The sequence below is a fragment of the Vipera berus genome (genome assembly GCF_964194415.1).
Source record: "Vipera berus genome assembly, chromosome: 5".
In the NCBI taxonomy this organism is placed as follows: Eukaryota; Metazoa; Chordata; class Lepidosauria; order Squamata; family Viperidae; genus Vipera; species Vipera berus.
Genome location: NC_138207.1, coordinates 59,005,171 through 59,030,844, shown reverse-complemented (window position 1 = coordinate 59,030,844; position 25,674 = coordinate 59,005,171). Strand labels below are relative to the sequence as shown.

General features: G+C 37.8%; 1 protein-coding gene across 2 annotated transcripts in view; it reads right to left on the bottom strand.

Moving 5' to 3' along the window:
* Positions 1–25,674, bottom strand: part of GRK5 (G protein-coupled receptor kinase 5) — a 182,589-nt gene that overhangs the window by 68,805 nt on the left and 88,110 nt on the right. For both annotated transcript variants that reach the window (XM_081329550.1, XM_081329549.1), the window contains one exon: positions 24,065–24,160. In XM_081329550.1, coding sequence (XP_081185676.1) covers positions 24,065–24,160 — 96 coding nt within the window. The remainder of the gene's footprint in view (positions 1–24,064; positions 24,161–25,674) is intronic.

Genomic DNA, 25,674 nt, shown 5'->3' with positions numbered 1-25,674 from the left:
GGACAGCAAGAGTTAATTTTTCATAATGATAAAGCTTAAGTACAAAGGATCATTTTGGTATTCACTTCTCAAAGAAATTTAAGCTGAATGCTGATTACTCCTTGCAGAACACCCACCGTATAAACATGGCCAGAATCCAAAAAGCTACTTTAGTAATCTTAAGGCTCAAGCACACCTGGCAAGATTTTGTCTTTTGATTTTCTTTGAAATACACATCTTTATGTTAAAAAGCAAAAATGGTTTTGAAAGATGTCTCAACGCCATTATGGAGCGAAGGATTAGTGTTGATGTTAATTTCTCTTTACTTGCAAGGAGAATTGTTTGCCCTACTTATCCAGTCTTAGTATCTGGTTTCAATCTAATAAACAAATGCCATTTTCTCTTACCCCCTAAGCCAGGGGTAGGCAACCTTGGCTCTTTTATGTCTCATGGACTTCAACTCCCAGAATTCCTGAGCCAGCCATGCTGAGCCATGCTGGCTCAGGAATTCTGGGAGTTGAAGTCCACGAGTCATAAAAGAGCCAAGGTTGCCTACCCATGCCCTAAGCCAATGCAGCCAATGAAGTAAATCTTTTCGGTTATAGTTATTGTGAGAACCTATTCATAATGTATAAGGCTCAGTGGGTTAGAACGCTGAGCTTGTCAATCAGAAGGTTGGCAGTTTGGCGGGTCGAATCCCGAGTGCCGCATAACAGAGTGAGCGCCTGTTACTTGTCCCAGCTTCTGCCAACCTAGCAGTTCGAAAGCACGTAAAAATGCAAGTAGAAAAATAGGGACCACTACGGTGGGAAGGTAACAGCGTTCCGTGCGCCTTTGGCGTCTAGTCATGCTGGCCACATGACCACGGAGACGTCCTCGGACAAGCGCTGGCTCTTCGGCTTTGAAACGGAGATGAGCACCAGCCCCTAGAGTTGGAAACGACTAGCACGCATGTGCAGGGGAACCTTTACCTTTACTTTATTCATAATGTACTTTTATTTATTTATTTATTTTTAAAATAGCCTACCAAAACAGGATAAATCAATTTCCCACAAGTGATAAATTATGTGACATCAACTCAATCCCAACTCTTAGTAATCTTATACAAATATTTCTCCATGACAATCTGTCCCTATCTTGGTCTTTCAAGTCCTCCAACTTATAGCCACTAAAACAGTTGTCTTCTCCCTCTCTCTTCACAACAAAAATATCTCAATATCTGTTACACAAAGTGAGAATCATGATAAGTTTATTACATAGTGAAGCACATAGTTTTCTCTGTATAGAAAAAAAAGTTGGATTTTGAAGAAGCAAGATTGGAAAAGTATTAATGCCTTTGAACTTTGGTTAGGAGAAGAATACTATGGATAACTTAAAACCCCTAACAAATATTCCTCAGACCAAATCAATCCAAAGTGGTGGATTCAGGAGAGGGACCCGACAGGGCAGAAATGACGAGCCTCAAATTATCATGTTCATGACACATTATATGAAGTCATGGCTTTGTTGAAAAGTCTGTAAAGTCTGGGAAAAGTGGAATGAAAAAGGACAACCAGGAGCAGGACAGCTGATTAAAGCAATCATGGATACACCAGTATGAGACCCAAATGGCCAGACTAGGGATAGTTCATCCTGAAGGTCTATCTATATCAGGAGTTGGCAACTAATTTTCCCAAGGGGCCATATGAAAAATGGGCTGTTGTAAAGGGTCACTGCCATTGGCTCAGCCCTGAACTGCCCCCCCATTGCCCAACCTCCTGTTGCTCCTACTTCCCTGCCACCACCACCTTGGTTGAGACAGGGACAGCCAATGTGGCCCACAGGCCATAAAATGATCCATGTGGCTGCTAAAAATTGACACTAACTTGATGGTCTGTCAATTATATCAATCAATTACATAAGGAAAGTAGGTTTTCCCAGTCTTCCAAGGAAGCATGGAAAATAACTTTGCCTACATATTAGTTGATTTTGGTACTAGTTTAAATCCCAGAAAACTGACTTATACAATTTGATACATTTTATAAAATACAATAAGAAATGTGAATTCAAGTAGCAAAGGAGAAAAAGGCCTCCAGCATTTTTCCTTCATCTTGGTCAGTGGCCAATCATGAGAAAAATCACTGAATATTTTATGGCATTCTTGAGGAGCAATGGGACTGACATCCTGTTTAATGATATCTGGAAGTAGCCCAGATCCAGCACCAGCACCACTAAATCAGAGGAGGAGGAGGAGGAGGAGGAGAATGTCTCTTCACTGCAATTTCCATAATTGCCACTTATAGACATAAAATCAACTAAGTTACATTTACTGAACTTTGAATCTATTCTATTTGAATTTGCCCCATCTCTATGGAAGAAAAAAGTGGAATGTGAGATCAGCTAGCACCTGAGCTGATGGTCCGTTGCCCCTTTAAGACCTCTCTCCAGCCAGCACAGCTGCTTAGCAAAGAGCAGCTATAAAAGCCCTGGGTGTGATGTGATGTGTTGTGATGGTGTTGGGTATGCCAGCTTAGAGAAGAGTGGATGCAGGAAGTGAGGAAAGTTACAGGTTTTCTAATCCAAATAGGAAACTGGAAGCAACCCAAGGGAAAAAGAGAATTGGAATAGCTCACTCCTGATAGCAAAACAGAGCAAACTGGGACTATTATCCAAGAATCTGCAGGTGGCTGGGTGGCTAAAAAAAAGGCCAGCAAGGGAGCCCACTGAATTGGGTATTGGAAAAAGAACCCTGTGACATGAAGAAAGATATTGACTGCACAACATGGGCAAGGGATTTGTAGGGTCCATTTTTCCCCCATTGCTATGCAAATGTATCATACTATAGGTATATGAGGCAATGCATCACCTTTGGGATGAAAGTGTATATGTGCATAAAAATATGTGGGCATGATGAAGAGAAGCACACTTTTCACACCAAGTAGAACAGTCTATTATTTTAAATAGACTTATATAAAGTCTGGATCCAAAAAGATAGTAATTGTGCCATTGTGGGACATGCCACCAGTACTGTACTGTTGCAGAAAGCAAATTCCAAAAGAAGCTTCTGTGAATATTTGCATTTAAATACATCTCATCAATGTTCAGTTTTCTATCACAATACTGAAGTCCATTACCTATTTGTAGAGTTAAATCATTTGCCAGAGGTTGTATATTAAATTGCAAACACTTCCAGTTATTTCCACAGAAAAAGAAAGGGCTTTTCTTTCATTCATTCACTTGCATAATTCAAAACTGTGTTAGCACGTTTTTATAATATGCGATTTTACATTGGAAATTCTGACAAATCTTCAAAAAAGTCCCCAAAGTGAATGCAGCTTTGATGCATATGACTCTGGTCTAATTAATTAAAATATAGATGCGATCAAGAACTGACGATAAGTCTTGCCAATTTAATTTCTCTTGCTTGTCAATTGTATTTCTTAGAAGCAAGCGAAAATCATTTCCCATCTTTATGTATAAAATGTCATTGTTTGGTTTTACACAAACTTTGTTTTGCATATCCAACATTTTTTTGTTTTTTTTATCTTCCTCTTCATTCAGAATTTTACTCAGGCTAGTACAATTCCAAGAAAGTATTTCAAATAAATCTTTATGACGTAACAGTGAACTGTGCTACAGTGTTGCCCACAAAACCCAGTAGAAAGCATTTTCCACAAACATATGATGGATTTTTTCCCCTTTTAATGCAGAATCCCATACATACACAAATGTTTTCATACAAATATTTGCACCAGAATGTTTATGCAAAATTTGTTTGCAGATTTTGGGAACACAACAGGAAGAAAAATTAGTGCATTTTTTTCAGGCTCACAAGCAAAGCAGAAATTACGTTATTTTAAGTTCTTTAATGCTTCCATTATTTCTTGCAGAATATCAAGCAATATCAAGACTGAAAATAATAATGAAATTCAAAGAAAATTGGAGATTACTGCACAACTCAGACCAGAAACCTTTCTCTTAGAGTTAATGGATAAAGCACAGGAAAAATCAGAAGGTGTTTTACTTTTATATATGGCAGCAGCAGCATGACTTGAATATGCTCAGCTATGGAAAGACAATTTGGTCTAGTGGTTACAGTACCAGGGTAGAAAGTGGTAGACTATGGGTTTAAGTCTCGCCTTAGCCATGAAAGCCAACTGGGAGACTCTGGGCCAGTAACTCTGTCTCAACCCAACCCATTTCACAAAGTTGTTACTGTGGGAAAAATAGGAGGAAAAGTGTGCTGGATATTTTATTTATTTATTTATTTTATTAAACTTATATATTTTATTAAACTTATGTTTGGTGCCTTGAGTTATTTAAAAATGACTTTGAGAAACCTACAATGGAGGATGGTTAATAAAGATGATGGAACTGGAAATGATAGCTAAATTAAAGGCTCTTGTCAGAGAAAAGTCACTGAAGAAATTTATCTACAACTGGAAGTCCTCTTTGTAGACTTTTTGCAGAACCCAAAAAGACCAACTAAGTGTATTTGTCACAAAATATTGTTTAAAACTGGCTTAAAATGGCCAATAGTCTCCATCTGTTGAACCTCAGGAAGCAATAAGATGTATAATTTGAGAGGTGGTCTGTGCTATTTTTTGGGGGGGGGGTCCTCCAGGTCTCTCAGTAGCTTTTGATATTATCAACCATAGCTTCTTACTGGAGATTGAACACTCTACTTCAGGATTTGGAATGGGACAACCTGCCATGGCCAACTCACTGCGGGACAATTTAACAATTCTATTTAATTATTTAAAATAAATTTTTAAATATTTTAATTTTTGCCATTCACATTGCATTCTGTCCCTCCTCTTGCATCCTTTCTTTAATGGTTCTATTCCACTATTTCTTTGATATTAGTGTAACAACCTGCAGTGAGTTGTCCTTTGGCAAGTTAGCTGTGGTGAGTTGTCCCTCAGCAAGTTGGCCCCGGCAAGTTAGCCATGGCGAGTTGGCAGGGAAGAATTGTCACAGACCACTCAGGGTTTGCCTCCTAACCTTCAGATTGCCTCAGATATTTGGCACATGGTTTAGGGCAGGGGTAGGCAACCTCGGCTCTTTTATGACTCATGGACTTCAACATAGCTGACTCAGGAATTCTGGGAGTTGAAGTCCATGAGTCATAAAAGAGCCGAGGTTGCCTACCCCTGGTTTAGGGGAAAAGCTTTTTCTATTTCAATGCTCTGGCTCTGGAATCCTCTTCCCCTGGACACCCAGGCTGGCATCAAAATAATAGGCTTTTCAGTACAAACTGTAGGTTGTTTTACCCTTGCACATAGAACTTAAAAGTTATAACTTAGCCTTGAAAGACATGCTCTTATGCCACACGTATTGCTGCTCTAATATTTTCAAGTAATGTTTACTATATTTCTCCTCTTAGTTTTATGTTTTATAACTTGTATTGCATTCTGGCCTGAGAATTCCTACCGTAGTATGCCATATCTAAATATTTTAATTTAAAATTTAAAGTTAGAGACACTTAAGAAATTGGAAATTCTTGATATAAGAGATGCATAGGTATGATGATTCTTATACGTCGATGAACAGTGAGTCTATTTTAGCCACTTGTACAGTTTGATCTTCTTACATTCATCCATTTTTCTAAAAAGCAAAAACTTCTTGGATTAAACCCTCTGAAGCAACCTATTTCAAAAACTGAGGATTGAATAATTCACCATGCCTTTAAAGTGCCAGCAATATCAAAGTATGAAATATAATCAACTTCAATGTATTTTTTCTAATCATGAATTACTGGATGCAGAAATGGTGAAAAGCCAGAGCTTGTATTACATTTAGAGAATGTCTATTGCAAATTTATTCTAGCAAGCATCATGCTATGATAAAAAAAATAGATGCATATTCTGTTCAATGGAAAGTTTCACTGGCATCTGGAGGCTCTTGTTTTGGGTTGCCTAATTATTGTCCCAGTCCAGCATGAGAGCCAGTTTGGTTTAGTGGTTAAGGTATTAGACTAGAAAGCAGGAGACCATGAGTTCAACTCCCACCTTAGCCATGAAAACCAGCTTAGTGACCTTGGGCCAGTCACACTCTCTCTCTCTCTCTCTCTCTCTCTCTCTCTCTCTCTCTCTCTCTCTCTCTCTCTCTCTCTCTCTCTCTCTCTCTCTCTCTCTCTCTGATTAATTCACCTCACAGGACTGTTGTGGAGAAAATAAGAGGAGGATGGTGCGCTGCCTTGAGTTATTTGTAAAAATAATAAAGGTGGGACACACATAAATGAATAAAATCTAATATTGTTTGTCATCAGGAACAAAGGAATGTGCAATCAGTGTGCATGTAATAGTACATTTCTTCCAACAAATATTGAGATATATATATATATTTGTTGGAAGAAATGTACTAATAGTACATTTAATAATAGTACATGCACACTGATTGCACATTCCTTTGTTCCTGATGACAAACAATACTGGATTTTATTCATTTATGTGTATCCCACCTTTATTATATATAGAGATATATAGATATAGATATATAGATATAGATATATAGATATACACACACATATATATATACATATACATACATACATACATACATACATACATACATACATATACATACATACTCATCCCACTTGTGAAATTTCAGGAGGAAAAAGGGAGGCTAAGCAATGCTTGCCCATCTTTTTTATGTGCACCTTGGTGAAAGCTTCTGTGTTTGACTAAGCCATTTCATCTTGGACAACTGCCTTTTAATTCTCTTTGCTTATCTAAAATTCAGGGAAGAAAAAGATTAAGTGTGCTGAAATTGCTGAATCTTCTCAAGACAAACAATGATTCACTGTCTCCTGTTTCATGGACTCATTCAAGGATGTGAACAACATTACTAATAATGTAAAATAATCTAACTACTCATTCATTATATTGTACAGCTGCTGCCAGCAGCAACCAACACAACTGCATTGAAAACATTGTTTATTAAAATTCCCACTCTGATCTTTGTCAATGTTCTCTCTCTTTGTTTGAACTGAGCATTCAAGTACATTTAGAGGCCAGTTACAATAACCTGTGAGCCTCCAGTATACACAGATGGTCATGATCAGCAAGCAAACAGAACTGTAATCCTGCTTCTATCAAGGATAACGTACATTAGTTTAGAGATGGATGATAGAATGAATGGGATAAGAAAAATGAGTCCTCTTTCCATCTCAAATACATAGCTGGTTTTGAAATAGCTATGAAAAACACCTCTTTAAAGAAGTAATTAAAGAAATACTGCTATAAGTCTTAATGGTCTTCCAGAATATGGGTCCTCAACCTTGGCAACATTAAGACTTGTGGACTTCAACTCCCAGAAAAGCTGGGTGAGGAATTCTGGGAGTTGAAGTCCAGAGGTCATAAAGTTGCCAAGGTTGAGGACCCCTGTTCCAGAAGACCATGAAAGTCAAATTAAAAGCCCATCTATCAGAGATAAGCAAGTAATACTTTATTTCAATAAGCCTAAAATTACAAGTACAACCAATTCAAATTAATTATGTATTTGCTACAAATAAACTAAAAATATGAAACAATAACCTGGAGCCATGTTGGGTTTCTCAAATATTAGTTTCAACCTTGGGTCATGTTGCAGCATTTGCAAAATGCCGACATTTTGCTTTATAATTACCTTTAGTATTAGGAAGTCCAAAACTATGTTGAGTAATAAAGATGAGAATGATTTCGCTAATATTTTAAATTAGGTATATCCTCCCCCATCCCCAGCTGCATATGGGATTTTTTTTAACGCATGTACAATTTTTACTAGGTTTATGTGGCAGAAATTTGAAGAAATGAAAAATCCAGATTTTAAGTCTCTAGCAAGTTCTGAAATGAAAGAGAACTGCCTGCTTAGGGAAGAAGAACAATTAATAATGTACTACATGAAGTAGGTCAATGAAAGTATCATTTTTTAAAAACACCTGGGTCCGGGTAAAAGAGTTCTTGAAACACTAGATCAAGGCGGACCAACAATCCAGCTTCATTTTTATAAAAATCTTTCTGCCTTCCAGAGTATTTGCTGCAGAAAGACACTCAGCTTCAGAATTCAAATATTTCTTCCAATTTGGTGCCCTCAAGCTGAGCTTAAACTACAGCTAAAGAATTGTCAGCCAGCAGGGCTGACAATTGGCTGAAGACTTCTGTGAATTGTGGTTCCAACAATGAGACAGCCCAAGGCTGGGGCAGGCTGACATAAGTACTTAAACTGTCAGTAGTAACAGCGATTCATATTATGTAGGCATCTCACTATTTTAAGAATAATTGTATTTAGCATCCTTTAAGAGAAACTATGAAAGCAAATCTCATCCAAACTCTCAAGAAGAAATTTGTCCAAAATGTGTCTTTTACCACATAAAGGAAAGCATCCAGACAAAACCCCAATAGAGAGTAAACTGGACAGACCACAATTGATTTGTTTTGCAATTGCAAGAGGGTAAACTGATCCCAATCATTTACAGATGTAGTACAGACCATTGAGTGACATTTCTTGTGGGATGAAATTAAAGTTATGTCACAATTTTCTCCCTGGACGTAGTTAGGACATGCCCCCACAAGAAAGAAATAAAGTGGTTGGTTTTCACCATTCCTTTGCCCTGAATTTTCAGCAATGATGTTTTCATTTGAACTCATTGATGATATGATGACAACTCTGGAAGTCAGCTCTTAAACTAAAGGAAATGAGGGTGTTGGGAAGGTTGTCACTTTCTCTTCTGCCAAAAAGCCAGGAACATTTTCTTCTCCATTTTCCACAATCATCCAAACTGCGATTAAATCACATGTTCAAAATGTCAAATGCAAAAAGGAAAAAAAACCCTGCAAAATGATATTCGTTGTACCAATTTCAGATATTTTGAGTTTTGCAGTCTGTTCTACTTTTCAAAGGATCATATTGGCCCATATGTCTTTTTTTCTTCCTAGACTCCAAATACTCTTTAAAAAAACAAAGTCACGCTGTGCTTTTCAGCCTCATTTTTCTTGTAAGGGTGCAACTTAAAGTGCTAGTGCTGATCTATAAAGCTCTCCAAGGCTGGTGCCAAGTGATCTGCCACATTCTTGCACTGGAATCAGTCCAGCCAATTTGATGTACCTGGGAGAAGCTGCTAATGGTTCCACATTTAGGGGGTAAAACTCAGAGATGCTTTTTTTTCAGAGGCAATGCTGCTCCTTTGGAGTAGCCAAAGTGAATTTTCAGGCTGATTCCCACTGGGACTACTTTCTGAAACAGTCAAAATGGAGTTCTTCCTGAAGACATTTCGCCTCTCTCATCTTGGGTTTATAGATTGTTTTTATTGTTTTGTTTGCATTCAATGTTTTATCTAATTAGATTGTGGGGTGTTTTCATTGTGGGCTTTGTTGTACGTTTTTATCATTGTGAGCTGCAGCAGCCTCTTAGACGTGACACATAGACAGAGAGGTTATCTAGAAAATACCCATCAATTTCTGAAAACCCAGCTTATTCTGTTCTGGCACAGCTGATTTTTCTAAACCATATTTATTTTAAGTAAAAGAGTATCCAAATAAGGACACTTTTAGAAAGAGGATACATATGATGCTGCAGGCATTCTGGGGGGGGGGGCGATGATTAATGCACAGGAGTTTTGTTTATGTTGGATCATTTTCCTGTTTTACGGTTGTTTTATAGCTACTGCTTTTACTGTTGTTATGAGTGACCCAGAGTTGCTTAAGTTGAGTGGCCAGATAAATCTTTTAAATAAATAAATAAGAACATCCATTTAATTTACACCATGAATGTGGGAAAACAAAGGTATTGACACCCATAGTAATTATTTCATTGTGTTCAATTTCTTCCACTTACTGAAAACACCTCTGCCTATAGAAAAGTTTTGGTGCTTTCCCTCATTTACTGCTGCCCTTTTGTTCTTTATCTTATGAGATTTTTCTGATTTCACACTTTTCCAGGCCATTTTTTTTCAGGGAAATAGATGCAGGCAGCAAGCACTCAGCATGGAGTTTAATAAAAAAAAACTGCATTCCTTATTCCATGTCTAGGAAATACTTGCTACTAGTGTAAAACCATACTGGAGGAACTCTTGTGTTGTGAACACAACAAATGTAATTTCAAAATGTTTATGTGAAACCGAATATATTATCATTACCTACATACAATCAGTGCAAATAAAGTATAACCTCAACATTCTAAGAAAAACTATTTTGAAAATGCACAAAAAAATTCTAGCAAACAAAACTGTCTATAAAACAGTGAAGAGATTTGTAGCACCTTACAAATTTGGCCAGAGTCAAATAGGTAAAACATAAGTAAATGGTTCTTAGAAACAAGTCTGCATTGATCCAAAACAATGAATAAAATATTGGGGTAAAACATTCAAATTTAGCCAATCTGTGTTTCTGAAGATGTGTTATTTTAGTATATTTAAGATACTTGAATTTTTAGCATACAGTTTCATTTAAACATAACTTCTTTCCTTTGCAACCCGTTTTGTTATAAGAGCTGCAGTTTCTAGCACTCTACTATTTTGTGGTAGAATAGAGAAAAATCAATATTCCACATGCAGCTAATTACCTCATCAATTGTATGCATGACGAAGATGCTGGCAATACATCTTTTTTCTTCTCCTATTTGATGCACTACTGGGTAAAATGCTAGTAGCTACAGCAGCTCATCTTCCAGCCCTCTCTGTCTTCCCAATCTTACAGAATCAATTTAATTCAGCTATACTGCCTCTCCATTTATTCAAATATGCATAATCCTCTGATCAAAACACAAGTTGTTCTTAGTCTCACTGGAGAAAAAAATTACTTTCCACAACTAATAACACTTGTATGAATAAAACTAGAATAGCACAATATTTTAATGGCATTTGAAACATTTCAGAAAGGAAATTGGATGCAAAATCTGTGTTATTAACACTTGGACAGCAATAAACAAAATATATCCTAAAAGTTGAACAATTTCATGTATGGAGTGAAATGTTATATTAAATGTCTAAGGCACCGAGATACATGCCAGAGAACTAGCAATAATAATTCAATATCTGGCACAATATTTTTTAAGTCTGCCATTCATGTCAAGCTAATAAGGGATCACAATTTATTTTAATATCTAATTTGCTTCAATAGGGATAATATAATTTTATACTCATCTACTCAGTATAGAATCAGTTGGAGTTTTCTAAGGCTTACTTGTGTGTAAGAAAGCACAAGGCTGCAGCATAGTAAGATTCAATTCTGAAGTTGATCAAAGTTCTAGATTATACATCATATTATTGAGTTGAACATAGTGAGATCACCTCCTGTAACTATGACAACTTTTGAAAAGGATGCTTCTAATGAAGATCCCTTCATATTTATCAAAGGGTGTGACTACAATATCATGAGAATTCTAACAGTTTTTTAAATTGTTCCTTTAATGTTTCCAAAACAGTCAAGTTTGCCATTTTAGAGCTTAACTTTTGTCTACATTGAAAAGCGCCTTTGTTTTCAAAATTAAAGATGACTTCAACCACTCCATCTGCATAAAGATTACTGCTGTTGGGAATTTTAAAGATTGTTCTGTGTAACCTGAACATTCAGAAACTAGGTTTCTTGTTATCCAGCTAGAACTCTTTCTACTCCCTATGACCTTTATAGAGTTGGATAAACAGCAGGGAAGCAATAAAAACAATCAAGCACAAAAGAAACTCAAAAGGGCACACCGGCACAAATTGAAGCCAAGGTAACCTTCTAAGCAGTGAAGATGGTAGACAAGACCAACTAATGGTGAACAGATAAGAGCATTCTGAGATATTGGAGATGATTACAGGACAAAATGAAGAAAAAATGGAACTGCTGAAGAAAGGTGAGAAAGTATGAATTTGATTCACAGAAGAGGGAGGGCGATGTCAAGCCATTTCAGAAAAATATCTGGGTTCTAGGAAAATAGACTGGCTTAATTTTATTAGGAGATTTATGTGTGGTTTATTCCCTTTTCCCAATGGCTTCGTTGGTTTTATAAGAACAAGGCTCATTTAAACCCTTTAAACTGTGTTGTAACAATTACACATCACAATTATATCTTATGTTTTTAGACTTAGCCCAAGATTTGGTAAGTCCAGTAGCTTTGAGCTTCAATTAGGAGGATATAAAACACCTTTTTTTTCTATATTCCTAGAGCTAGGCTGAAGAGAGAAATCCTGGTAAAAACAAAATCTAAGAAGAAACAGAAAGGTTGCATGTTATCAGATCTTTGATGTAGGCCAGATCAGGAAACAAGCATTGCAAGGATTACAGGAATTCTTTACTGTCGTAGGGTATAATAAAAAGAATCCCGAAAGTCTGCTGGCATTTCTTTCTGCTCTCTTTTATACCAAACAGAACAGGACAGGACAGGACAGAACAGGTGGTTGTGATGGTGATTAAATCTTTTCCTTATATTCCCTCCTTTCTCAGTTGTTTTTATTATACTTTTTCAAGGCTATCTCTGCATTTGTCTACTCGAAAATGCTGCATCCTATGTGGTGGTTCTGTACACTAACAGGCTTATTAAATTTTATCGATTTTTTCCAATTATTCTGTAAGTCTAGGAAGTCTTGCATCATATCCAGTTTGCAGTTTTGTAAAACTAGCTTGGGACCATTGCTGGGAAGTGAGATATGCACTAAAATGTATTTTAAAATGTATAAAAGTTTAGTAGACAATATGCTGAAAACGCTGGCAAGTAAATACTCCTAAACCATTGCCAAGAGGAAAAAAATGTTCCCTTTGGCATTTATGATATATACACTGATGCAAAATTCATTATGTGCAAATAGAAATATTTTCAGCCAAGGTGTTTCTTGGGCAATCACATCACATTCCCAGAATCTTACGAGAGAGCCCAGGGTGACACAGTGGTTAAATGTCTATGGAAATTCTCAAATCATCCAGGTCATGGTTGTTCCAAAGATGCTTTTCAAAAAGCAACTGGACTTCCTTGTTTTTCTTTTGAAAACGTTTCACTTTTCATCCAAGAAGCCTCTTCAGTTCTGACTAAATGGTGGGGAATAGGAGGAGTCTATTCCCTTTGCAGTCATCTAGTTAGCAGTTTGAAGGTCAGTCATTAGCTCTCTGAGAGTTGTTGAGGCCACTTGGGGATTTATCTGTATCCTCAAGATCACCTAAATCAGAGTGCAAATGGGTATGGAGCCTTCTTGGGACTGCTGAAGGAACTGTGTTGGAGACAAGGATATAGGTGGTGTTGCATCAACACACACCCCCCGTTGAGAGAGGGATGTTCAATTTTAACATAGATGGCCTGTTTGACCCCTCTTTTTTCTTTGGTTAATGTGTTGGACTTGCATTGGAGAAGGTTCTGGTGTGCCCTTGGCCACGAAAGCTGATTTTTGGCCAATTATTTCTCTCAGTCTAAACTGGCTTGCATAGCTGTTGTTTTGAGGGGAAACGGAAAGAGGGAATGTTTTGGACACTGCTTTGTGTCCTGAAGGAAATATGGGGTCTCAATCTGATGATAATAATAACAAGGATTCAGATATTTCCATAGTGTAGTCCCCATTCTCGTGTGTTTTTCTACTGCTTCTTCCATTTGTTTTCTTACTATGAAAAGAATCAAAATAGTTGTGCAGTTTTTTTTTTTTACTGAAGCACTGCATGTCTCCATCTGGAAGCATCTAGTCGTTCAAATGCAAAAACAAATAACTTCAAGACATAGCTTGCTTCCAGTTCCTTTTGTCAGTTAACTTGCTGATAATCTCTAAATATGTCCCTTTCAGGAATGCATTTCTAATTAAAGCTCCATCCCCAAACCCTTGACATGAAGCCTTCTTTTAATGTTCCATATTAGTAACTTACCAAAACCCCAAGTGTGTTTGTAATCAATGTTTGAGTGTACAACTTCCAGCTATTGTAGACATCCAGAAATTGTTTAGATTTAAGCAATACATCTTGCAATATGCTATTTTTATTTAAATGGTGTGCAATTTTTCTCACAGTTAAAAAAAAACCAAACCACACTGCTAAATGCATTATTGAATCACATACTATAAATTATTTTAGATTTTTAAACTTTAACTTACAGGATTTTTTGTCCCTTGAAGAGAAATTTGTGAAGTCATTTGGCAAATTAAATTGGCATCCAACCCCTTAATTTTATGAAATAGAAAAACCTCAATGCCGCATTGGCTTTAATGGGAATGGAATTAGGAACTCTCCTCTAGGTGTGGTCTCTTCCAAGCCAAGGTATAACGAATGACACATAAGAGTAAAAAAATCCAGAAATGAGATAATCAAGAAAGAGAGAAAGAAATTGTAATACTAGGAACTGAAATGCATAAAACAGGAATAAAAGTCATTGCATGTTTTGGTATCTAATTCTGGTATACAGTTAAACATTCGTTGACCTATTAAGCTGACTTTGTAACAGGAAGAGCTCCACCAAGGAATCTGTGAACTTGTATCCGTTTGTATCTTTTTCAAGGTTGACTAGAACCTAGATCAGAATCTTCTGGAAGGGTGGGAAGAACTGTGGATGGTGGAAAAGTACAAAGATAATTTATTAGTGGTGGAGGACGACATTTGGTTTGGCCAAATGTCAAAGTGATCATTTGACCAAAGGGTCCACAGGCAGCACACTTTACCGACCCCTAGAGGATTTTTTTGCTTACATTATTATTTCTGTGAAGGGAAAGATTTATAGGGGGTGTGGAAAGAGAATTGTGTGCTTGCACACAGCTGTGGCCTCCAATGACGTGCATAGAAAGTAAAAGGATTTGTACATGCATCTCCAAGTGGCAGGAATATAGTGTCTCCACCAAGTTGATCCAACCCTGACTCTCCTGTCTTTTGAAAAAGCTTGAAAAATCTGGCTCTTCCAGCAGGCCCTCAGCCAGGGTGAACCCACAAAAGCAGTGTGATACTTTTATTTTGTTTACTATTTTTATGGTATGTGTGTGCATGTTATTTTTAGTGTCTTTCTGTTGGTTACCCATGATTTGCAGTGGGGGGGGGGAAGGAGGGAGGAAAAAAGAATAATTGTTGAAATTGTAGTTGACCATACGAAGGAAGTATTAACTATTAACAGTCTTGTGAGATAAGCCCCAGCAAACAAAACTAAATAACAACATTTATAAAAGTAATTTTCTGCCCCAATTTCAACTAACAGAAGCACCTGGATACATGTCACAAAATGTACTATGCCAGAGAGAACACTTGAGTTGTATAATGATGTATTTATGCACTTTATTACATTACTGAGAGCCAGTTTGGTGCAGCAGTTAAAGCATCAAGCTAGAAACCAGAAGATCATGAGTTCTAGTCCCCATTTTAGCTACAAAGCCAATTTTCTTTCAGTCCTAGGAAGGAAGGAATAGTAAGCCACTTCTAAAAACTTTGCCAAGAAAATTGCAAGGACTTGTTCCGACAGTTTCTGAAAATTGGACACAATTGAACGGAAGAAAAAAAAACATTATTACTTACCAGGTTATGATTCAACATCTGCAGGACCGGAGATGGACAGAAATAAACAGGCCACAAAGAAGAAAGTCTTTGCAGCCCAATGACTATTACGTGATTCAAAATCTTGTGGTACTACCAGAAAAGAAAGCCAGGGCCAGGACTCAATACATAACTGAGTAGAGGTATAATTACACAAAATAAAATAATCTCTATGTCAACTCTGAAAATGAGACTGGCTGCAACATTTTTCCCCCCTCATTTGAGGTTGCCACTTGGAACGGAGCTTGCCCAGGTGTTTTGTTAGTCAAAACAATCAGCTGTCCCGTGGGAACCAAGGTCATCTGTTGCTCCTGCGATCAGGGGCTGGGCGTTGTATAAGAAAACCCACCAAATGCATTTATTGGGGAACATAGTCAATTTCACAGTTTTGGGGGTGGAAACTTTATACTTTGCAACTGAGGGATTATTATGGGGAATTCAGACTTGGTTTTACTTTTGACCGTGCCATACTTTGTAACAATAAACATGTTCTTTGAGAAATTTGCAAGCCTCGGAGTTCTGCTTTATTCATCTCTGTCAGAACCACGACACTCTTAAGCCACGGGTGTCAAACTCATGACGTCATGTGACGTGTTGCGATGCATCATGACTTTTTTCCCATTGCCGGCAATGGGGTGGGCACGGTTTTGGCATGATGCATCCGCCTATGGGCCGGCAGTTTGACACCCGTACTCTAAGCCAATGTCAGGCCCAAATCCAAGAATGAAACATGGCAATTCTTCCAAGGTGATGTTTTTATTGCTTGATACCTACCAGTATAGATAAAATCGTGCCAGACCGAGGACTCTACTATCTCCATCTATAATATACTCTGTGAACTTATTAGGGTGGTGATACCTTCATTCCCTCACACATAATGTCTGGGCTGAGTTGCCTCTTACTCCTCTGGAATGTACCACCTCCCTCCTCACTACATCCCACACAAACTGGATAATATTTTCATCAAGAAATCTAAATTGCCCAAAATGGAAAAAGCAACTTTATAATCACTGTCCCAAAGGTGCTTTTTCAAAAAGCAACTGGACTTTGTTTTTCCTTTGTTTTAGGAAAAACAAAGTCCAGTTGCCTTTTGAAAAAGCACCTTTGGGACAACCATGACCTGGATAACTGAGAATCTCCCTAGACATTTTTCTAATGACTGCAATTTTTATGTTACCCAAATAAATATTAGGACCACCTCATGGATCATAGGACTTCCTGCAGAACAGAGATAACGGGACACAGTCTGAAGAGATAGCTAAAATAGATTCTGTAGAGAGTAAGAGACAAATGGAACAAATATGCAAGAACCACTTGCAAAAAGGGCTGAAACCTGGGAAATCCTGGGAAGATTCAAAAGTGGCTTATATATTTTTATTTATTTTATTTTAATTCCATTTATATCCCGCCCTTCTCCGAAGACTCAGGGCGGCTTTACAAACTTAGCAGTAGCCTTCATTCTATGTATATGCCTGCTTATTAGGGCTTTCATACACCCCCCAAGCTGCATTATTACAAAGTCAGCTTATTGCCCCCAACAATTTGGGTCCTCATTTTACCTACCTCGGAAGGATGGAAGGCTGAGTCAACCTTGAGCCTGGTGGGATGTGAACCTGCACTAATTGCAGGCAGCTGGTGTTACTTAAGGAGGCATTAGCCCACTGCTCCACCAAGGCTCTTTATAGATTTCTCCTAAGTCACAAGTATAAGAAGGAGGGTAGTTGAGCACAATTAAGATTCTGTTTAGTATAGTCCAGGGGTGTCAAACTCACAATGTCACATGACGTGTCACGACGTATTGTGACTTTTTTTCCCATTGCCGGCAATGGGGTGAGAGTGATTTCGCCATGACACATCTAGCCCTTGGGCCGGGAGTTTGACACTCTTGGTATAGTCTATCTTAAAGTATTGTTCTAGTCTTCTTGTGGAGTTGAGTTTCTCATATGATCTATTTATTTATTATTTATTTAATAAATTATTTTTTAGGCCACCTGACTCCCAAATTACTCTGGGTTGCTTACAATTAACATCAACATCTAAAAAGAATACAACAGACCAGAACAGCAAAATACAAATACAAATCACATCAAAGTAAAACAAAATGAAGCAGAACAAAAAGAAGCTGGTACAATTACCCTGTCCCCAAGGTCTGGAAAAACAAGCAGGTCTTTCATAATTTTCTGAATAAAATAAGAGATACAAACATATCTTTAGAACTTAATTGAATGACAGCTCAATTAATTATTTGCTAAAAGCACTCTGCCTGAGCACAGTGTACAAACATACAGCCTTTTCATCTGAAAGATAATATGAAATATTGTTAATGGTTGTATTGCCCAATAAGATCGGGGTAGACCCTGAAGCACCAAATTGCAAAATTTCTATCTTTTTTCAATAATAAATATTGTGTAGGCTGGTTCTGTATCTGGGCTACAACTGAGCACAGTGAGATATACAGAGCCTTGTCTAGATTACCATTAATCAACCTATTAATCCTTTCTTTTCTTTTCTTTTTCTCCTCTTAAATAAACACAGATCACTCCTGTGTCATTATGCTTCACCTTGCTATTATATTTCTTTTGAGTTGATTGGATTATGATTGGACTTATGTCAAATCAAATCCTAGTAGGACTACAAAAAGTATTAAGTTCACAAGTCAGGATAAACTATTATAGTGGGTTATAGTTTTCAATTATTTTTTACATATTTAACTATTTAATTATTTAACTTAACTATTTGTAGCATTCAGACTTTGTAACATGTCTTATAGGATTTATTCTTGGCTATATACTTTATACAAACTATTGTTTATGTATATGTATATTTACAATATTTTACTTTTTCTACTTTTAAGTTGGAGTGAATGCTATGTTATTTGTTTTGCACTGGTCAACCAGCCAAACTAATAAATAAATAAATAATAAACTAATAAACTAATAAACTAATAATAATAATAAACTAATAAACTAAATAAATAAATAAAAATAAATAAAATAATAGTAGCAAGGAAGCAAATAAATAAACAAAACTCTGTGTTAAAAGAATGTTTCCTCAATTGTGATTGAAATACATTTTGGAACAAATTCAGCAGACATAATTATATTTAAGTAACACGTGAGTGGGAATTCACTGCAGAAAGTTTATGAGTTTCAAACACAAATGAAACAAAGTATGTAACTCAATAGTAGTAGTGGTGGGCTTTGATTGCACAAACATGTCAAACAGGGATGATCTAATTCAGGGGTGTCAAACTCAATTTCATTGAGGGCCGCATCAGCATTGCGGTTGCCCTCAAGGGGCCGGGTGGGCATGGCCTGGGTGGGCGTGGCCTACTGGGTGGGCGTGGCTAGAGTGCGTATGGCCTACTGGGTGGGCATGGCCAGCTCTACATCGTTCGCATGAAGGGTGCCTATGGGGGCCTGGGGAGGAGTGGGACAGATCTGAGGGTCTCTGGCAGAAGGAGGGTCTCTGGGCCAGGGCCAAGGCAGTGGGGGCCGTTCCCCCACTGTTTCCAGGATGGCTTTGCGGGCCGCATGAAACCACTTCGCTGGCCGGATCCGGCCCCCGGGCCTTGTGTTTGACATGTCTGATCTAATTCTATGTCGTGTGGGAGATTTGCCTATCCTTTTGAAAGAGCAACAATTTGTTTGCTTTTCTTCTAGTTTGCTGCTGCCCAGATAGTCCTCAATGGATTAGGTTTTGTGAAATAAATTATATTAAAAGAATGTGGACTGAAATCATTTGGACTAATTTCTCCTGTGACTCCAAAAAGTCCTGAAAGCTGTCAAGTTCAGGAATCCTCCTTTTTTCAGTCTCAGGTTCTCTTAACTAAATTTTTTGCATATTTTTGGTGGTGGGATGACGGGGGGGGGGGGAGAGTACATTTCCATCCTCTTGATTGCTTCCATTTTGCAGTCCATCCAAATTTTCAATGGCAGAAAATATATCACACATCATCCAACTCTAGGACAGCACTCAAAGAAAATATATTTCAGATCCCAAGATTTTAAGGGAAGGGATCCAAGAATAGCTAAATAATAACATTCAGTGATAGCTAAACCCTGCTTCAAGTAGCATAGAAACTGCTATTCAGTAACATATATATTTAACTTTTGCTAGAATTGCAAAGACTGGCAAACTATTTCTTTTGTTCCAAGTGTGATTTCTAAGAAAAAGGTGATTGTTTCTGATGGGATGGGAAGCTATATAACTTGTGAGAGATAAAACTATATTATTATTTATGCTTTGCTTCTGCCTGTGATAAAATCAATATTTATTTTATTTCTTTCATGACTCGTGGACTTCAACTCCCAGAATTCCTGAGCCAGCCATGTTGGTTCAGGAATTCTGAGAAGTTGAAGTCCACAAGTCATAAAGGGGCCATTGTTCTCAACCCCTGCCTTACACCTCTGACTAGAGGTTGTTAATCAGGTGCCAATTCTTATGACATACAGACTTTTCTCAGTGAAAGTTGTGAATTAAAAACCTGTCCATTATTTCCCAGTTTAAAATGCTTAAGATGTGAGCAAAGCCAGCAATGCTGCTTTTGGAGTGAGATCACCAAGTCAAAACAAAATACAACAGATACAAAATTCTGGAACGTGGCTGAAAAGATGCCTTCTTTTCTCAAAGCCTTCTCAGGATAGCTGCAGGAAGTCTGCTCCCACTCTGAAGGATATAAAGATAGCTTCTAACTATCAGGCAATCAGAGCTTCCCGCAAACATCAAGGATTAGAAGACTTCACATACATCAAAACTGCTTCAAGATTACACAAGTGCTTTTATTGGATGGGAGGAGGGAATGCAATGAAAGAAGCAGACATAAGTACATAAACCTTTTTCCACTACAGCAAAGATGGGGAATGATGGCCCCTTTATGATTTGTGGACTTCAACTTCAAGAATTCCCGAGACAGCATTCTGGGAGTTGAAGTCCACAAGTCATTAAAGGGTCATTGTTCCCCACCCCTGCACTACAGTCAATGGTACTAGCCAAGAACTGACTCTAAATAAAAGATAATTTTTATGACAGCCAGAGAGGATTTCTTTTCTTTTTTTAATGCCATGGAATTTATCCAACTCACACATGGTAACTCTGGGCAATGTACAACATAAAAAAATCCACAGTTAAAAATCCAAGTTTACCCCCTCCCAAACCCCACTCCCATCCTATGGTGGTAACAACACAGTCAGACATATTTAGAGATGAGATTAGAATTGTGTTTGATCATCTCATTGACATTAAATTTAGATTTCCTTCTATGTTCATGATGTTAACATACTCAGAAACCAACCACAAGAACTTGATTTCTGCTAATTCAAGATGTCTTTCAATAACAGGTAGAATTCTCCTTTTTAATGTAGGCCATAGTTCTTTCTGAATGTTTCACAGGAAATAACTATAAACATCAAAGCAGGGTTTTGTTTACTGTTTTATTTCAATTAATAAAAGTGAGGATATTTATGCATGGTTACTAATCATAACCGTGCTAATTGAAATTATTTCCTCAGTGATAAAAATAGTGACCTGACCAAGAACAACTGTGAGGTAATTTATCAGGTGGAGACAATGAATGGAAAGCAAATGCAAAACAAATAATGAAGGAGTGAATGGATAAATTCCCCTTTCCTGGAAGACCAAGAATGTTGTGACTTGATGGAACTGCTGAGATTCTCAGAAAAGAAGACAGTGATAAATTACAAACAAAACAAAGAAACATGAAGTGACTTATGGAAAAGATAGAAGCAGTTTGCAAGTATTAGAAAGGTGATCTGAATGCTGTTGCTGTAAACTAGATCTGGCTACAGTTTCTGCACATCTCATGTTTTTAACATCTTTTGTCTATTACTTTCTTGCTGCGTTGTGTTTTCTACGTGTGTGTGTGTGTGTGTGTCTGTCCCCCACCAAATCTAATATCAATTCTAATTTATTCCTTCTAGAAGAGCAATTAGTTGTAAAAAGTTTCAATCATCTTTTTGACCTTATTTTAAATACATCTTGTGGATGTATTGAGTGGAACCGCAGTCATATTTCGAGTGTTTAATGGCATATCTAAATTTTAGTCCAACTCATTATGGGTATCACTATATAAATGATTATGTTTCTTGGTAAACTATTTGGAGTAATGCCAGCCATTCATGCATAGTAACTGTTCCAATATTTAGATTTTCTATAAACTCCACCCTTTCATCAGTGATCAGAAATAAAGCAAGGGAGGACTGCCATTGGTGGCAATCTGTAGGCTTATTTATATAAATAAGTATATGAGTGAAATACAGCAGAATAAAAAATATGAAACAATGCAAACAATGTACACAGTCCAAACTTATCCCCCAAGATGGACATCTAAGCAATTACTTGGATTTAAAAACTTGGCAGAAGGGCAATTTTGACTGCTTTTCGAAATGCCACGTGAGCAGGGTGCTGAGTAAACTTCTGGATGCAGAAAGTTCCAAGTATGAATGACCCAAAAGAAAAGACGTTTGTGTTGCTTTTGCTGCTTATGTTGAAGATGTGATCCATGACCTGCAAAGAAAATTGCCGGGCTGGAAGAAAGGAACCAAATTGCTGATCCCCATTTTCCTGGAATTGCTACTGAAATATAATCCTGCTATATTTCTGTCTGCCTATCATACTGGAAATTGATTCCTTATTCTGTTTATCTCCCCCCAATGGTCTCCCACATTCCCAGTTTGGAGCATCCCATCAGGGATTTCTGGTGACCCCTTCTTAAGCGGCATCATAGCCACATTCCAATGTTTCTCATATTCTTATGGGTCCCCTCGCAATTAGAGCTCATAGATTGAGGATGGACCTTCTTGTATTCTCATGCTGATGGTGGGTTCCTTAAAAGGATGAAAATATTGTTCCTAATCGTACCCCATCATCAATCAATCATAGCAGAAGACATAGAGAATCATGGTCAGCGCAGATTTGCAACCACTTCTCTATATCTCGAGAGACCTTTCACATGGCAAGAGGCTTCAGCTAAAGTACAAAGCAGTGGCTCAAACTGGGACCGGATGGGCTTACTGATTGCCAGCCCAATGAAAGTGGCGCACATTTCTGCTCTTCTTAGCCTTTTCCTGGTCAAGGCCCAAACAGCAGTAGATGACAAGAAATGAGATACATTATGTATGAGATTCATACATAAGTCTCAGTAAAAAGATTTAATGCAAGGAAAAAGAAGTTACAGAATATCGGAGTCTATTTCCCATGTATTAGAGAAAACATTAAGGCAGAGTCTCTGGGAGTGATTTGATCCTCTTTTTCACAAACTCCTTAACTGGTTGGAATAATGACTCACTTAGGAGATAAGGCTGGAATGTCCATCTGGTTCTTGTCTGCCATATTTTAGAAATACGTTTTCTTCTTCCATATTCAACAGATTTCTATTACAGCCTAACTCTGTGTGACAAAAACTGCAGGGCATCTGACTCCTGCGGTAGCAATGGGAGTAGAGGTTAACAGTGGACACCCCTGACTACTATTTCCCTCCCTTCAGCAGGGGAGGAAGCTTCTCTCTGGACTTGGCAAGATATGCCAAAAAGCACATGCCTACTTTTTAAAGTCGATAAAAGCAGTTTGATGTTGTTAGAGATCCTGCTGTTCAAACACCCCATGCACTGTGACATCTATTCCAAGTAACAATGTAGGCAGATAATCTTACAGTCCAGAATTTCAGTGATATATGTGTAAATGGAAGTAGAAACCCAACTGCTGAGAAAGCATCCAGTTCAGAGACAGTTGTGTTGTGTTTCATCTAAAATTACAGAAAAAACTGTTCTTCTGTGTACACTTTTCTCTTGCAGCAACTTGCACACACCAACACATGCATGTGTGCTGGCTCATCAATATCTGTATGAATGGCAAACCTTATTAGCCCAGGCCATCTGCTGTTGTCCTTAATGCACAGATTTCTTTGAAAGAGTACCATATAAATAAAAATATGACAATACAAATAATAAAAGGTAAAGGTTCCCCCGCACATGCGTGCTAGTCGTTTCTGACTCTAGGGGCCGGTGCTCATCTCTGTTTCAAAGCCGAAGAGCCAGCGCTTGTCCGAGGACGTCTCCATGGTCATGTGGCTGGCATGACTAGATGCCATAGGCGCACGGAACGCTGTTACCTTCCCACCGCAGTGGTCCCTATTTTTCTACTTGCATTTTTATGTGCTTTCGAACTGCTAGGTTGGAAGAAGGTGAGACGAGTAACAGGTGCTCACTCTGTTACGCGGCACTCGGGATTCGACCTGCCAAACTGCCAACCTTCTGATCGACAAGCTCAGCGTCCTAACCCACTGAGCCACCGTGTCCCTAATAATACAAATAATAGATTTGTACAAAATCTACTATTTCAAGAACTCTCCTAGACCATGATAATCCATTCAATCTGGGAATGATGCAGTAGTTTTCTGGAAGTTAATCCTCCGAACCAGAAGCAGGAGATTTTGCATATACCTAACATTACATCACCTAGTATTTTTTGATTATTACTTAGAGTAACAATATTCAATATATTTAATATTTTAATATTTTATTTGGCCTGATTTAGTAAAAGGTTTCCTATATTAAAAAAGTAAAGCTATTTTACTTTGTTATAAGAAAGGCTCTCAAACCAAATATTTTGGGGGGAAAGGCAAAAAAGTAAGTTTGTACCTATTGTTCTTCGAAGATCTTCACACTGGCTAATATGAGGAAACTTCAGGATTTCCTTCCATTTTTTGCTTTTACCTTTGCGCTTTCCTCCGCCTCCTGCAGGAGAAGAAAGGATTCTGTTATTAAGTTTGTTAATTCTCATTTTCCTTATACCTTGCCTCTCTCCAAAAACACACACTCCAGCTGTTGTTTGGTACATTCATGCATGTGCGCATTTTACAATACCCATTGTTTTCAGTATCATAAACTGACTGATGGGGATTTCTAGGACTCTGGTTATAAAGATGTGCAACAGTTACTGGGCAACTGTAAACACTTCCTCCTCTTGTTCCAAAAATAAGCAGAATGGCCAGTTGCTGCATAAACAGCCATCTGTGTAACAGGAAGCAGACATATGCAGAAAAACTGTGGGCTCTGTGTGTGTGTGTGTGTGTGTGTGTGTGTGAGAGCGCGCAGGCATCTATTTGCCAAAGTCTATAATTGAACAACGAAGAATCTCTTCCCTAATAAACCCCCTTATACAACATTGGTACCAAAGGACAGACTGGGCTGCATAACTGTCAGCCAATTCCAGAGGCCTGTTTCTCCTTATCTACAGTTTCAAAAACTTAAGTTTTATATAACCAATTACTCTGGGCAATGATAAGCATCAGTAACACAATCTTTGTACCTTGTTTAATTTCAGTATCATTTCTAAATTTCATCAGCTCCTATAGGTATCATACAGACTATTGAGATTAATATGCCTGCCTGCCACTAAGTCCCGTGTGCCCAAAGCAATGGCATCTGGCAAAGCCAGTCTCTTGCGTAATCTTTTCCACAGGACTCCTTTGCACCTCATATAGAGTTTATAAGTGTTCTTGGGAAATACAACTGGTGACTGGAAGCAGCTCAGGATTAGAATTAATGCTTATTTGAAAACAAAAGCATAACTTGCAGAGCGATCTATGAATATCAGCTAGCAATCAGAAGACACAAAGAAACCCTTTTAATCTCACAACGCATGGACTGGATTCAACCATAGTTATAATTGGGAAACTGTGAGCATCGTAGACCAAGCTAAATCCAATTCTTGAAAGCTTTGTATTGGGACAAATCAGCCATCAATAGACAAATAGAGAAAAACCACATTTACGGACCATTCAAAGGAGTCTATAAAAAAGTAAGAATACTGGAACATATACTCTCTAGCAGCTAACACCCAGATAAACAGGAATTAACATGAGACAAATAACCAAGCAGAAAACAATAAATACCCTAATTACCAATGATAAAACCACATTCCAACCAATACTGGCAGGGCAAGCTACTGTATATAAAAAGGGAGAAAGCCCACATGCAAAAGCACCGATGATGTTATCAAATTAGGTAGTGAAACATCTACAGGCAAGCAATCAAGCTCAGAGAGTATCAAGGACTCCTATAAAAATAAAGTTAAGATACAGCAGTAGACCGCATTCCGGGGAATTGAAAGGAGTTGGGTGGTGGTGGGACAATTTAACTTGAGTGCCTTTCTCCTAACATGCCTTTTGGGGATTAACACCAACCACTATGGCAGCTATTCCATTACTGCATGATTTTGTGTGTATATTCACAATATACTGTTAAAG